This window comes from Rhinichthys klamathensis, unplaced genomic scaffold (genome assembly GCF_029890125.1).
Source record: "Rhinichthys klamathensis goyatoka isolate OS25496 unplaced genomic scaffold, OSU_Roscu_1.1 h1tg000121l_1, whole genome shotgun sequence".
In the NCBI taxonomy this organism is placed as follows: domain Eukaryota; kingdom Metazoa; phylum Chordata; class Actinopteri; order Cypriniformes; family Leuciscidae; genus Rhinichthys; species Rhinichthys klamathensis.
The window spans coordinates 7,427,269-7,443,487 of record NW_026606658.1 but is presented as its reverse complement, the minus strand read 5'-3'; the positions used below and the strand labels follow the sequence as shown (position 1 = coordinate 7,443,487).

At 37.1% G+C, this 16,219-nt stretch overlaps 1 protein-coding gene across 1 annotated transcript in view; it reads right to left on the bottom strand.

Annotated features, from left to right (window-relative positions):
• The window catches only part of gfra1b (gdnf family receptor alpha 1b), a 30,717-nt gene continuing 14,498 nt past the window's right edge, over positions 1 to 16,219 (bottom strand). Inside the window, exons 4-9 of the mRNA XM_056255774.1 lie at positions 9,485 to 9,836; positions 9,143 to 9,252; positions 7,949 to 8,083; positions 3,437 to 3,636; positions 1,510 to 1,554; positions 1 to 527 (exon numbers count right to left, since the gene is read on the bottom strand). Of these exons, the coding sequence (XP_056111749.1) occupies positions 387 to 527; positions 1,510 to 1,554; positions 3,437 to 3,636; positions 7,949 to 8,083; positions 9,143 to 9,252; positions 9,485 to 9,836 (983 nt within the window). The 3' untranslated portion in view covers positions 1 to 386. The remainder of the gene's footprint in view (positions 528 to 1,509; positions 1,555 to 3,436; positions 3,637 to 7,948; positions 8,084 to 9,142; positions 9,253 to 9,484; positions 9,837 to 16,219) is intronic.

The following is a 16,219-nucleotide window of genomic DNA, read 5'->3' as shown; positions in this document are numbered from 1 at the left end:
GCACCCTAGTACGCAGAAGCTTCATCAATCTTTAATTGTCAGAAGTGGTTCTGGGGTCTCCATGCATCTTTGTATTTTCAACCAGATCTTGCTGTGATGGTAGAAAAAATGGTTTGGGCGACACCTGTTTGCAGAAAGTTTTCGCAACAGAAGTAATCCTAGATGACCTTCCTCTGATGCGCAAATACAGTATGTCCGTGTTTGTCCGTTATCTCCGATAAGTGATGAAAAAAAGCAGGTGGATCAAGAATAGTTTCATCACAGCGAAACACCACACCGCGCACAGAAGAACCACTTGCGGAAAAAACAACTCAAAATACAACATTTTTGTATGGTACAGAGGCGGCGGCAGCAGCAGCAGTCCATCAGGTCTGATCGGCGAGCGGCTATAATGTCTGTGAGGCTGTGAGATGCCCAAGGAATGAGACCAGAGACAGCAAGAGAACAGTCCAGTCCATCAGGCAGACAGCACTAGTCGAGCTCCGAGAGATTGCATTAAACCTACTGGGGTCATTCAGCTGCGGATCCTGTGGAGAAAGTCATGTTTTCATGTTTTAGCCACTCTGTTCTTGTTGAAGCATTTCGCAGGTTTTTTCATAATGTGCATAGCATGGAAGCCCATTTCCACTTCAGAGTAAAAAATTAAGTTATAACTATGAGAAAAGGTCACACATCTCTGTATTTCTTAAAATCACAACTTTATATCTCACAATTGTGATTTTATATCTCACAATTCAGACTTTATTTGTGATCATTGCGATTATCTTACAACTGCAGGTCGCAGGTGTACGTAAGATAGTCGCAATTACGAATAATAGTCACAATAACAAGATGTAAAATCTACAAAATTGTCTCATAATTGCAACTTCATATCAAGTCAAGTCCTTAAGTAACCTTTATTTAAATAGAGCTTTATAAAATACAGATTGTTTCAGGTAAATGATGCAAAAAAATTCTTTAGCTCTAAAGAAAATGGTGTCATTGTTCAGCTGAAGTTAGTTTAGTATTGATTCAGTTATGTTGTACAGATCATCATTTAATAAATTAGTTCATTTGAACTATAAAGCAGTCCTGCATAAAACATTGATGCCATCATCCAGCTCGTCCAATAGTGTCAGTCAAATCAAATATTGTTGAATATCTTGTAATTGTGACTGTATTTCTCATAATTTGGGACTTTACATATCTTACAATGTAAAAGTTATTTCTTATTCTCAACTGTACCTCATAATCTGTTTTATTCTGAGGTGGAAACTGGCTTTCATATCTTGGCATACCTCTATATGAAATGGAATCATAAGGTCTGTTCACACAAAGCATGTCTTGCATTCTAAAACAGCTTGATATGTATTAGGACGCAAAAAAAACAAAAAACTAATTGCAATCTCTATAATTACAATGGTCAACAACGTCCACATGATTATATAGACAAAAAACGCCCAGAATGCATCGCATGAAAAGGCCCCAACTCATTGGAAAATCCTATGTGAGTAGAAATGTAGTTCTTACCACGCAAAGAACATCCAGAGTAGCATTACTTTTCAGTTTCTGAGCCTATAAAGAAAGAGAGAAAGAGGCCAGCTGAAATACAGGCTGAAAGTCAATTACTTGCAAGAAGCTCTTCAAGGTTTTGTGTTATAAACCATTTCCCAGACTGAAGCATTTCCATCCATTAACCCTTTAAACCGAGTCCAGCGCGATCTAAGTCAAGCACAACTTCAATAAAGCACTGTAACTCACCACGGCAAATAGAGGTCATACGGTATTGGCCTCTGAGAGAGATGTAACGTTATGATAATGAGACCTACAGCCGCACACACAAACACGACTCGTATACAGCGCTGTAGCCAAAGAGCACTCTCTAAGGCCCAGGTCTTTCCAATCAATGTGCTGTGTGTGTGTGTGTGTGTGTGTTTCATTGTGTGCAGGAGGGCAGTGTGTCTGCATTAATATGTGACACACCAATATATTTTAATACCCAGTTGAGACTGCTCTGCTATCCCGTTTCCCACATGCACACACACACACAGGTTGGTTTGTTGGAACGATGAAGTGATTCTCTAGAGAATCTGGAATATAATAAAGGTGCCGCACAATGGAGAGAGAATTGAGCTAATTCTTGCGAAAAGCATTGTGGGATAGAATGATTAATAGCCTTCCTGGAAGTCTATCTGACAAAAGAAACTTTGTCTACTAATAAATCATGATATTGTTATTACTCCAATATGATGAATTGTTGTGCTATATCTGCAGGAGAGTATCTGTATTTGGACTCTATTATGAACTGCAAAAAAAAAATCCAAATTAAATATAAGTTGAGCTTTATCAACAGCATCTGTATTAAATAAAATAAGTGAAAAAAATGTGTTTTAGAGGGATACAATATGAAGCTTGTATTTTTGACAGCATTAACATGAACAATTCAGTTTGATAAGATGAAAAATTGGAAAAAAAAAATTTAGGTGGAGCTTTATAAGTTCTTTAAACCCAATAAAAAACACAACCATGCTTAACTAACTTCCTAAAAATAAAATATTAACTATGAAAAAAAAAGCCCAGATGAATGCAGTTTTTCTGAAGATGCACCGTTAAATGTTTTTGGTCTAATAATATTATTATTAAATAATACAATTATTATGTTTAACGGAGTGCATTTTGTGTGTGTTTTTTTTCTCTTTGGATTTTGGTATTGATTATTATATTTCTTTTTCTTTTTTTAGCTAAGGTACAAAGAGAACAGCAAAAATGCCTAAGAATAATAGTGCATTAAAAAGTGAAGGTTATACTTTGATTTTACCGTGTTGCTGTACAGTACACTTGCCCCATAGACTGTTTTAGAGACATGCCAGTCTTGAAGTTCGATGCACAGATGATATGTGAAGATATGTTTCCCTCAGAGAGACTGTAATAGGTGGGTATATCCTGCTTAAGGGTGTTCCTCATGTTAATGTGCCAGCCAATTAGCTCTGACATGACAGCTCTGGCAGTTTGATGTATCTCTTTTCTACCCAGAGGCCCTATGTGTGTGTTATCACTGCAACAGCCCACACCCATCAATCAAAAGTAAACCTTCATCACACTCCGAGTCTCGAAAAAGGAAAGTCATCGTATGCTAAGCAAAGCCTGAAAGCATCCAAACAAGCTGCCAGCTGTTTATAAAGTTGATGTAGGCTGTGCATCTTTAACCATCTGAGTGAGCCAGCGGCAACATGTGTCTGACTGACAGCTGTCATTCACCATCAGAGATAGTCAATATGGTGGTTTAAAAGGCGATCCGAGAAAAAAAGAGATTGGCTGTCCAGGAGACATTTTACACTGCCATTTCCACCGCACTTACTTTCCTAATCAACTTTATTTCTAATGACCTTCAGAAACTAGGATGTACATTTCACTGAATTTCTGTCAGTAAATATAGTGTGCTGCTTGTTTTCAATACCTGCAGGCTTCCACAGAAGCTGTATAGATGGTCCGCATTACTGTCCAGCTCATTGGTGTGTGATGGGTCATCCAGTGTGTTGGACGTCCTGTCCCGTCCTCTTTGTGGAGTGTAAGGGTCAGGTGGAGTGGACATGATGGGTGGCTGGGGTTGCCACACACCAACATCTGTGCCATTACCAAACGCCTGGATGGCATTGCCTGTATAATGCAGGAATGAAGATGAAAGTTTTAGTTAAATAAGTATTGGCTTTTTTTTTTCTTCAAATAGTGAGTTGGAAGTTGAATTTAATTAACCACACCTCACAGGAAATAAAATTAGGGTGTTTTTTTGTTTTGTTTTTTTGAGGGGTTGATAATGATAGGAAGGGATAGGAAGAGGAAATTTAACAGTTACAAATTACATTTTTAATGCAATGTTTTACAATGGCTATAAATGATTGTATCATCAATTTTGACTAATTGTGCCTATTTATTCCCTGATTTATAAAAAAACAAATGTTTCCCTCAAAACTAAATGCATCATTTTAATATAAATCAACACAGATCGGATTCGATTTTTAATTTTCCCACAACATTGAGATTTCATTGCATATATAATATAATATATAAACTTAAAAACAAACTTGTGAGAAATGTGAAATAAAAGAAGTTTTAGTTGAAGTTCTTCATCTAATATTATTTATTTTAAATATTATTTATTTATTTATTTATTTATTACTTTATATGTTATAAAGGTAGGATGTGTTGTTATTTATTTATGTTAATAACAACACTGTTCAAACTGAATTTTCAATAGTCATTCTCACCCTGCTTAAAATAGAGTCGACACCGACATGCCGCTATCTGGAACGTTTTTGAAATAAGAGCTTCTTTTTTAATTTCTTAACACTGTAGCAGATGAATTCTGATAAAGAGGCACTTAGCCTCAGTGTGGAAGTGCAGGAAGACCTCCACTTACTCTGAAGTTTCTGGGACCTTTCCAGTGATAAAATGAGGGAGGCCATTATGACTCAACTGTCTTTTTTAAATGACTTTATTCTCAAGAGCACTTTTGTCTTCAGAGTCTGTTATTTACCTCACGCCACAGCAGGCTAAAGGGCAAGTGGGAGATTATTGATGAGTACTGCTTGTGTATTAAGTACCATCTATTAACAGAGAAGAGCTGGCCTTATTATTGAGCGAGTGTTGAGATTCTCTTAAGGCCAGGCTTGCAAGCTGACTCTGTGTCTTAAGGGTTAAAGATTCATAAAGCCTCATTCTACATTCTCCATTAGTTATTGCTATAGTTACAGTTCACCCAAAAATGACAATTCTATTATCATTTACTCACCCTCAAGTTGTTCCAAACCTTTATGAATTTCTTTCTTCTGCTGAATGTCAATAACCAAATATTTGAGGGGCCCCATTGACTTCCATAAAAAAAAAAATACTATGGAAGTCAATGGGGCCCATTAACTGTCTGGTTATCGACATTCTTCAAAATATATTCTTTTGTGTTCAGCAGAAGAAAGAAATTCGTACAGGTTTGGAACTATCCCTTTAAGATTGCATTGCTCTCATAAGAATGAATGTGTATTCAAAGCATAACTGTAGATATTATATAGATTTAAAGGCTTAGAGGACAGATTTTTTAGATGTTGTCAGATTATATAATATGACCCTGGGGAGATCTTGGGTCAGAGACAAGGCAGACTATTGACATCAGTTGTACATTCTGTTTTAGCAGACTTTCATCTGTCTGAGCAAAAGAGGGAAGAAGAAGAAGTTTTATTTATATAGCGCCTTTCCGTAGCTCAAGGTTGCTTTACGTTGTACATTACAATACATTTACACACCCGCACACACATTACAGTCACAAAGGATACATACAGTCACATTATACGAAATACATGTTAAATAGATGTTTTTAACTGAGTCTTGAATGTAGCCACAGATGTGATATTTCGAAGTGTAAGGGGTAGTGAATTCCATAATTTCGGAGCATTAATACCAAATGACCTTCCACCTACGGTAGATAACTGGAAACTAGGGATGGACAATAAACCAAGTTCAGCTGATCTAAGGGGCGGTAAGTGTTAAGTAGATCAGACAGATATGGGGGTGCAAGACCATTTAATAACTTAAACGTTAGAAGCAAGACCTTGAAGTGAATACGTGATGCCGCGGGTAGCCAGTGAAGGTCATGAAGCAGAGGAGTAATGTGAGCAGACCGCCTGGTGGAGGTGAGAACTCTTGCTGCTGAGTTTTGAACATACTGTAATGAGTTTTTTGGGCAGACCAAGAAATAAAGCATTGCAATAATCCAGACGTGATGTGACTAATGCATGAATTAAGGTTTCAGCATCAGCTATAGTGAGAGAAGATCGTAGACGAGCAATATTACGGAGATGGAAAAAAGAGTTTTTAACAAGAGAAGAAATATGAGAGCCAAAAGATAGAGTTGAGTCGAATAAGACACCAAGGTTACGAATCAATGACCAAGGCTTAACATGAATTCCATCAATATCAAAGGACTGGTCCATCCTTTTGACTGAGGCAGTAGAGCCAATCACTAATATCTGATTTTTTTATCATTTAATTTGAGGAAATTAAGAGACATCCAATGCTTGATGTCCCTGATACATGCAGTGAGTGAGTGAAATTGAAGTCCATGCCTGCGTATGATGTCACCAAGTGGATATATATAGATGATGAACAATAGTGGGCCAAGAACTGAACCTTGAGGAACACCTTGTGTAAGTGAAGCAGTGGCAGAACTATACCCTTGTATGCTGATATAGTACTTTCTGTCACTGATGTAAGAAATGAGCCAGGAAAGAGCGGAACCAGTGATGCCGATATCAGAAAGCCGAGAAATCAGAGAGAGGGAGTATTGAGCGTTTATTGTATTGAAAGCCGAGTATTGAAAGCCGAGAGGTCAGAGAGAGGGAGTATTGAGCGTTTATTCTTTCAGGAGCGAATTTGAGGTAATTTTGAGGTAATTTTGATTGTATGAGGATCTTTATATTGCATATCATATTGCATCATACAAGATAGTATTCTTTCTCTCACTCTCTTTCACACATCTTTTGTTACTATGAGTTGCTCTTATTGGTTCATTAGATGGCCATCAAATGAGTGGCCAGATTCAGAGGCTCACAAGGCAAGTAAATGACCGTTGGTTTAATTATAACTGATTTATTAGAAAAGATTTTCTTCTTGTAATCTAATATGATAATAGATGCTTAGTTGCTTACCTATTTTTTGCATTGATTTACTTTTAAAGGGATACTTCACCCAAAAAGGAAAATTCTGTCATAATTTAGTCACATTGATCCAAATATGACTTTTTTTCTTCTGTGGAACACACACACAAAAAGATCGAACCCCAACATTGGACCCCATTAACTAAAATTTGAATTTTCTTTCAAAATATTTATTTTATGTTCCACAGATGAAAAGCAGAAAATCAGGTTTTGAATGACATGAGTGTGAACAAATGACAAAATAATTGTTATTTTTGGGTGAACTATCCCTTTAAGAATCAGAACTGTTCCCATGCATGCTGATGGTGTCTAAAAAGCACTGGTATATTGGTACCTGCACTAACTACTTTTAACACTAACTAACTTGATTGATTTAAAAAATAAGTGATGTGTCCATTAGGTCTGGCAGTGTAAATGCTTCCTAATAAACCTGGTACTATCTTATCAGTACTGGGCCTACTGTCATATACAAATAATGGCATATATGTTCATTACAAACTAAAAAGAGCTAAGAAAACATTTAGCTTATGCTATCTTATGCTGTTTGAATTCAATAACGTCTTATTGGGCAGACAGTCTATTCTCTTTCCCTCTCTCTCTCTCTCTCTCTCTCTCTCTCTCTCTCTCTCTCTCTCTCTCTCTCTCTCTCTCTCTCTCTCTCTCTCTCTCTCTCTCTCTCTCTCTCTCTCTCTCTCTCTCTCTCTCTCTCTCTCTCTCTCTCTCTCTCTATACGTAAACACAAAAGCACACACAGATGAGGACGTGTCAGATATGAGGTGTGGATGTGTCGGTACTGCTATATCATCCGGGCTGTCATCCTAAAGGCCATTGTCTCATGTAGACAAATCCTCCATCTCATCTGCTCTCTGTCTAGCTCCCTGTATTCAGTTCATCTATCTAAATGGATGTTTTTGAATAACTCCCTGACAAAATAATGCATGCTTTCCGTACTCTTCCAGGCCCATGGACACCTGAGTAATGCTTTATTGCCTTTTTATGTCAATCCCCCCTCTCAGCCGCCCCATTTAAGAGGGATTTCTCTGTCTCTCGGCCATCAGACTGCCCTGAACCGCACAGCAACACAAATCGCAGAGATCAGATTTACTGGTGCAGACTGTGAATGTCCATGAAGACGCAACGGAGCAGAATTCAACTTTAGAGTCAGTGTTGATGGGCAAATTCTGTCAGTCAGAGCATAACGCCATGTAACCAATGATATAGAGTAGACGCAGCAGCAGCAGCAGCTGTGAATGAAGTCTACTCACGGAGACAACGGTTGTTGGTGAAAAGCTCGGTAAACTTGTCACACTCTGCTTTTCCGTTTCCGCTGTTGCTACAGTCACACCAAGGAGACACGCTGATGCCAGGGGCACGGAGGTAGTTAGGGGTCATCACCGTACCTGGTACATATTCCAAGGGTCAAAATGCAAAGGTCATTTGTGTTGAAACCAAAGACAACATGTCACAGATCAGTAGATCATGTACTTTCAAAAGCGAAATATACAGTCGCCCCACACATTTGGACACTTAGAAGTATATGAAAGTCATTCCATTGGATGGAAAATATTAAACCAAGTGGCATCTTCAAAAATTAGCATCTATTTATCAAAGAATCCTGAAAAAATGTATCACAGTTTCCACAAAAACATTAAGCAGCACAACTATTGACAACATTGATTATAATAAAAAATGTTTCTTAAACACCAAATCAGCATATTAGAATGATTTCTGAAGGATCATGTGACACTGAAGACTTGAGTTATGATGCTGAAAATTCAGCTTTGTATCACAGGAATAGATTACATTTGAAATATATTCAAATAGAAAATGTAATATTTCACAATATACTGTTTTTACTTTATTTTTGATCAAATAAATGGTGAGCATAAGCGATTTCTATAAAAATAAAGAATAAAACACTTTTGAACAGTATTCTATAGCTTTGTTTTATCATTTAAAACCAAACAAACTTTTTGTGAAATGTTTCGCTTTAACTGTGCTTGACCTATATTTTATTAAAATAAATAAAACTTGCCTTAAAATTTGTATCTAATGCAATGACATTCATACATTTTTAAGTGTGACCCAATAAACAAATATTTTTGGAAATGTATATGCAAATGTATACATCAAAGTTGCATGATATCTCTAAATTACCAAGTGATATGTTAAGCTTAAAATAATGCAGTAATGTTATTAATATTAAAGTTATTTTAGTGTAACAGTAACCTCATAGGGCTGTTGTGTGGATGATGATCACTTAAAAAAACAGCCCCACATTTTTTTGTTTTTTTCACCATGGCTTGTTAAAAAAATGTAGTGTCATTAAAAAAAAAACACTATGGTAATAAAAAAAAAAGATATACTCTAGTGTTAGACACCATCACTGCACCATAACACTGTAATGCCACAATACATTTTTGTAAGGGGTAAGACACAGTAAATGTTCCTGAACTTACCAATGAGACCTGAATATGCCAGCAGACAGTCTGCATAGTTTTCCTTCAGACATCCTGAAATGGAGCGCGCCTCAGGTTGACAGTTGCTGAGAAAGTCAGCTAAACGAGATCTAAAAAAAAAAAATTACATGCAGTAATGAACAAGAGTCCACAGAATATATCTCCTCATTAAACAAACTCAGCACACAAGTGACAGTCCGGCAGTCTTATGACTATCGTCCTCTCTTTTCTCAGACACCATCTACCCCATTCTATGGATTAATAATGAACTCGCTGAAAAGTATAGTGAACATTCAAGCACTTTCCTCCTTGACGTGTAAAACAAGCTGTCTTCCATCCTACCTGCAGATGTAGTTGGTCTTGCAGGAGGCTTGCAAGGAGAGACAGTTGGGTTTTTCCTTGTCCTCGTATGAGCAGGCTGGCACGATGGTCTGACGCCTGCGCTCGGAGCAAGCCGAGTGATCCCCGGAGGGGCAGGAGCAGTAAAGCATGCCGTAGCTGTGCTTCGGTGGGACCTTGTCGAAGAACTGCCGCAGGGCCTTGTGGCACTTGCGCTTGTTACACACCTCAGTAGTCGAGACTCGACTGGTGCAGGGGCTGATGTAGAAGGAGCGATACTTCTTACACGTGTCATTCAGGTTGCAGGCCTTGGCGGCGTTCAGGCAGTTGTTGTCTTTCGTAAAGGCCGCCTCACCTATGCGGGAAGAGATTTAGAGGGAGAGTTACGAACACTACTGGCTGATATTACTGATGCGATCGAGCGCTGTAAATGTCAAAGAACACTTGCTGAGAGTGGGGCAACTGTTGACCTTTTAGGACTCTCTGTGAACGTCCTCTGGCTGAGGACGTGCCGTACGGCATTCACAGGACTAGAGGTCATGTGTCAGGCAGTATGTGGTATGTGTGAGAGTAACTATACTACTGATTAACATTCAGGAAAATGACAGTTTGTTCAAAGTATATTTAAAGATGAAGTGTGTTACATGAGTGATATGTAGAGACAACTGTGAGTAAGCCATTTGTTGGTTGATTACACCGAAACGTGTAAACACTATGTCTCTGTGGCAATTTCAAAGCATTACTTCTGTTTGTTTGAGCTTCCACACATTGCAACAGTGGCTCAACCAATGGCTTGAGTTTGGCGCGGGGCTATCTGTTTGACCAGCCAATGGCAAACCTTTTTGAAAACAGTAATTATTCTTGTTGGTCATGCTAGTAGCAACAAAAGTTCCGCTCAAAAGTTTTTTATTTTAATGTTTTTAAAAGAAGTCTCTTATACTCACAAGGCTGCATTTGTTTGATCAAAATACAGCAAACAGTAATGTTGTGAAGTGTTATTACAACTTAAAATGGCTGTTTTCTATTGGAATATATTTTTTCAAGTAATTTATTCTGGTGATAGCAACGCTGAATCCAGTCTTAAGTGTCACATGATCCTTCAGAAATCATTATAATATGCTTATTTGCTGCTCAAGAAACGTTTTTTTTTAAAATGATTTTCAATGTTTAAAACAGCTGTGCTGCTTAATAATAATAATAATTTACAGGATTCTTTGATTCATAGAAAGTTCAAAAGAACAACATTTATTTGGAATGGATTTTTGTATACTTTTTTGTCACTTCTGGGGATCCTTTAAAAAAAACGAAACTTTTGAACGGTAGTACTACTGTGTACTTTACTAAATATTCTAGATAAGAGTTCATCAAACATCACCAATTTGGTCTAGTGTGTCTGAAAATAAAACCACATGAATGTTCTATTTTCTCACTCGTTTCTTTCTCAGAAATTTCTTCAACAGATCCCACACAAAATGCCACAAGCATACCAATTTCGAGCTCTTTTCATTGTACTTCCTACCAAGAATTAGACAATTAGACAAGCATCTAAACAAGGTTTAAAATAGGTTTTATTTGTTACATTTGAGTATTTTGCCTGAAGAACTTCTCTCAGCTGCTTGCGCTGTCGCACTTTTCCTTTTGTCTCCCTCTTCTCGATCTACACAGCGTTTGAGACTCTTGAACAAACAACCTCAGGTAAATCCTTCACTCTCACTCGCATGGATAAGTTCACAACCCTGAAAACTCTGTTTGCCTTTCCTCTCGCTTTTCTAAGCTGTCTGTTTGCTTTAACAGACTTTCATTCCTGTAAGAATACATATGCCGTCAGACTCTTTAGCCACCTAAAAGAAATTTAATATAAATTATTGTTATTAAATATAGCTTTGATGCTATGGGTGATATAAGACTACACTGACTGAGTTTATTTTGCAATAATGATCAGCTGAATGTGCAGCATAAAGCTGCTAATTATATTTGAGCAAACTGTATATTTAATATATATTCATATATTATAAAATATTTCATATGGAAAAATGACTTGACTGCAGATTGACTAATCAGAATCAAGTATCCAGTGAGCCGTGTATTAAGTGAGCTTATTCTTCTTTACTCTAATGATGACTCGGTGTTCTCTCCTCCTCTGCTTCCCGCTTCAGTAACTCAACTTTTTCTTAGATGGGCTGCAGCTCTTACATGTGCATGGAACGCTGCATTTTGCAATTATGTGTTTTGATGAGGAATTTGTGCTTATTGTGGACTTCCGTGACATGGTTAGATGTGATTAAATTTGAACGCAACCTAGTTCCTTAAGGTTAATCACCTATTACAAAAACCATTACTTACGTTTGACAAGCCCGTTGACATGAAGCTCAAGGTTTAATTGTTGATTAGAAGTTGCAGTCATGTGGACAGGTTCTGCAACATGTCATAGTCTATAAAGCTAACCCATATCCTCTTGTGATACACTGATCCTGAGCAGAATTTATAGACGTAATCCAACAGCAATTTATTATGGTACATCATTAAAATAATGGCTTGGGATAGTTCACCCAAAAATGAAAATTAACCCATGATTTACTCACTCTCAAGTCATCCTAGGTGTATATGACATTCTTCTTTCAGAAAAATCCAATTAGAGTTATATTAAAAAATATCCTGGCTCTTCCAAGCTTTATAATGTCAGTGAATGACCGTTTTATGTTTTGAAGTCCATAAAAGTGCATCTATCCATCATAAAAGTACATCTATCCATCATAAAAGTGCATCTATCCATCATAAAAGTGCCTCTATCCATCATAAAAGTGCCTCTATCCATCATAAAAGTGCCTCTTTCCATCATAAAAGTGCATCTATCCATCATAAAAGTGCATCTATCCATCATAAAAAAGTGCCTCTATCCATCATAAAAGTGCATCTATCCATCATAAAAGTGCCTCTATCCATCATAAAAGTGCATCTATCCATCATAAAAAAGTGCCTCTATCCATCATAAAAGTGCATCTATCCATCATAAAAGTGCATCTATCCATCATAAAAAAGTGCCTCTATCCATCATAAAAGTGCATCTATCCATCATCTATCCATCATCCTTTCTCATTTGATTTTGAAGCCATACAAGTTCAAGATGTTCTGCAATCACTGACCTCAATAGACCCTAAAAAAGCGCCTGGACCTGATGGTCTGGATCCCTTCCTGTTAAAGGTGGCTGCACCGGTCATAGCTGAGCCTATTACTCACATTTTTAACATGTCACTAAATTCTAACCAGGTTCCAGTCAAATGGAAGCAAGCATATATTACACCCCTTTTCAAAGCTGGTGATCGATATGATATGAACAACTTTAGACCGATCTCTAATCTTCCTGTTCTTTCAAAAATATTGGAATCATTAGTTGCTATTCAACTTAAATTATATTTGCACTCGCATAACATTTTAAATGAAATGCAATCCGGGTTCCGGTCAGGGCATAGTGCAATAACTGCCACTTTAAAAGTCACGGATGATTTCAAAGAGGCTATAGATAATAAATTTACCTGTGTTTCTCTGTTCATAGACCTTACAAAGGCGTTTGATACTGTGGACCATTCATTACTTGTTAATACCCTGATGAGAGCTGGTATTGGTCGCAATGCAGTCAAATGGTTCTATAGCTATTTGACCAATCGTTCGCAAATGGTCAAACATGGTAATGATATGTCAAATCCAGTTCCTGTTACAAAGGGTGTTCCACAAGGTTCAGTTTTGGGACCCTTGCTTTTCCTACTTTATATTAATAATATTTGTGACAAGCTTAAATTTTGTAAGTATCATCTGTATGCAGACGATACAGTTCTGTACTCTTGTGCCCCCACAGCTGAGTTGGCCTTTTCTAAAGTGCAGGCAGATTTTGATACCCTGCAACATGCTTTATTAGATTTAAAGCTGCTTTTAAACCCACACAAAACTAAAGTCATGGTTTTTAATACTGGGCGTACAAAACTACCATCCCTATCCATCACGTCACTGGATGAAGTCTGTATCCAGTCTGTAGATAATTATAAATATCTGGGAATCTGGATGGACAAAAGCCTAAATTTTAAATGCCATGTTGATCATCTTGCAAAGAAATTAAAATTCACATTGGGCTTTCTGTATAGGCTAAAGTCTTGTTTCTCCTTGGCTTCACGTAAACGCTTAGTTAATGGTCTTTTTTTATCCCAGATTGATTATGGAGACACCATTTACAGGTTTGCCTCTCTGTCCACTCTGTCCAAACTTGACCCCCTCTATCATTCAGCACTCAGATATGTCACTAACTGTAGTTTTAGGACACATCATTGTGTATTGTACAATTTATTAGGATGGTCATCTCTTCATTTGCGCAGGCTCGAACACTGGTATATTTTAATTTATAAGGTCATTTTACGAAAAATTCCAAATTATTTAAACAGGAAATTTTCATCATTTCAAAGCGGTCACAATCTCAGGTCACATAAATGGCTTCAGTTCAAAGTCCCTGCTATCAGAACAGAGGCTGGAAAGCTAAGTCTGTTCTATTATGGCCCTTGGTCTTGGAACGATTTGCAGTCCAAACTTAAACTAAAATCCCTCATTTCTTTAAATGATTTTAAATATCGAATAAAGGAGGTGGTCACTATTAACTGTAGTTGCTATGCCAATGCCAGTACCACTTAACTTTTTATTAAATTTATGATTTAATATTGTTTGCTTCTGTGAATAGTAGTATGTAGGGCATTATGTAGTACCTAAATGTTTGCGTTTTGTTGTGTCATGGTGTTGTATAACATGTTGTCATGGAGATTTGTTTTGTTGTGTCTTTGTTGTATCTAATGATACAACATGATGATGTGATTGGTTTCTTATTATTGTTTGTAATTTGTTTAAATCCTGCTATCTGACCACTGTCTTGACTAGGTCTCACTTGCAAAAGAGGTTTTAACCTCAATGTGACTTTCCTAGTTAAATAAAGGTTTAAAAAAAAATTCCATCTATCCATCATAAAAGTGCCTCTGTCCATCATAAAAGCATCTATCCATCATAAAAGTGCATCTATATCATAAAAGTGCCTCTATCCATCATAAAAGTGCATCTATCCATCATAAAAGTGCCTCTATCCATCATAAAAGTGCATCTATCCATCATAAAAGTGCATCTATCTATCATAAAAGTGCATCTATCCATCATAAAAGTGCATCTATCCATCATAAAAGTGCCTCTATCCATCATAAAAGTGCATCTATCCATCATAAAAGTGCATCTATCCACCATAAGTTAAGACGTTTTAACACGTTACAAAGTAAAATTCTATCTTCCAGCCAAACGAACATACGCAGTCTACTTGCGCCTAAAGAGCTTGGAAGAGCCAGGACATTTTTTAATATAACTCTGATTGTATTCGTCTGAAGGAAGAATGTCATATGCACCTACCTAGGATGACTTGAGGGTGAGTAAATCATGGGCTAATTTTTGGATGAACTATTCCTTTAACTGCAAAATAATAAAAAAAGATAATAGCATAATATATGTGTTTACTGGTGCAAGAACGGGACGACCTGTCACTCACATGTGTTCAAGTCCCACCCTACTTTTTTTTTTTAATTCGAGAAGCCGTTTCAGTTGGATACAGATCACAATATGGAAAAAAGACTATCGCAACTTCTGTTTCATGACTATTTTAAAGTAAATACCACTTGGTTTTATATGAAACCAACATTAAAAGCCCATGCTATTGTCCATAGTGTGTGTAATAATGACCTCAGCTTTCGTTTCGGCTGAGAGCCTGGCCATGTTCACCTCAGAGAACTCAACTGTGTGTGTGTGTGTGTGTTGATGTGGCCTCGTGTTCTTCAGGCAGCAGAGCGCTCTGTTGTTTATTGCTCTTTGGGCGCAGGAATAATAAGTGAGCTCTCCTTTAAGTGGCCTGAGAGATTGGGAGTGCTGATGGCAGAGACCTGGAGCTTTTCTGCCGGATGCTGAATAATCTCCAACTCTTCCAATCCAATAAAAACACACGCCACTGCAGCAAATCAAATCATGAGGACTCAGACTCCATAACTGATCTCCCACTCCGTGTCTACCACTGTCTCTTTCTGCCCATCTCCACATTCTCGCTTTCATCTGCCTTTTTTTATCTTTCTTTTTATTCCCCAAACTTTACTTTTTTATTTTTCCTTCCTTCCATTCTTCCTTGCTTTCTTCATGACTTTCTTCTTTCATTTTCTTTGTACCCTTTCATTAATTCCTTCTTTTTTCCCTTTTTCTTTCTTTCCTTCCTTCTTCCTTCCTCCGGTCCTTCATTCTTTTTTCTTCATTCCTTTCTTACTATCTTTTTCCTTCGTTCCTTCATTCCTGGCTTTATTTATATATTACCTTCATTTCTTGCCTCCTACCTTTCTTCATTCCTTCCTTCATGTTTTACTTTCTTTCTTATTTTTTTCTTTTCTTTCTTTCTTTCTTTCTTTCTTTCTTTCTTTCTTTCTTTCTTTCTTTCTTTCTTTCTTTCTTTCTTTCTTTCTTTCTTTCTTTCTTTCTTTCTTTCTTTCTTTCTGTCTTTCTTTCTTTCTTTCTTTCTTTCTTTCTTTCTTTCTTTCTTTCATTCCTTGCTTCCTTTTTCCTTTCTTGCCTCCTACCTTTCTTCATTCCTTCCTTCATGTTTTTCTTTCTTTCTTTCTTTCTTATTTCCATCCTCCTTCCACCGTTCGTTCCTTCTTTCTTTTTTCTTCATTCCTTTCTTCCTAT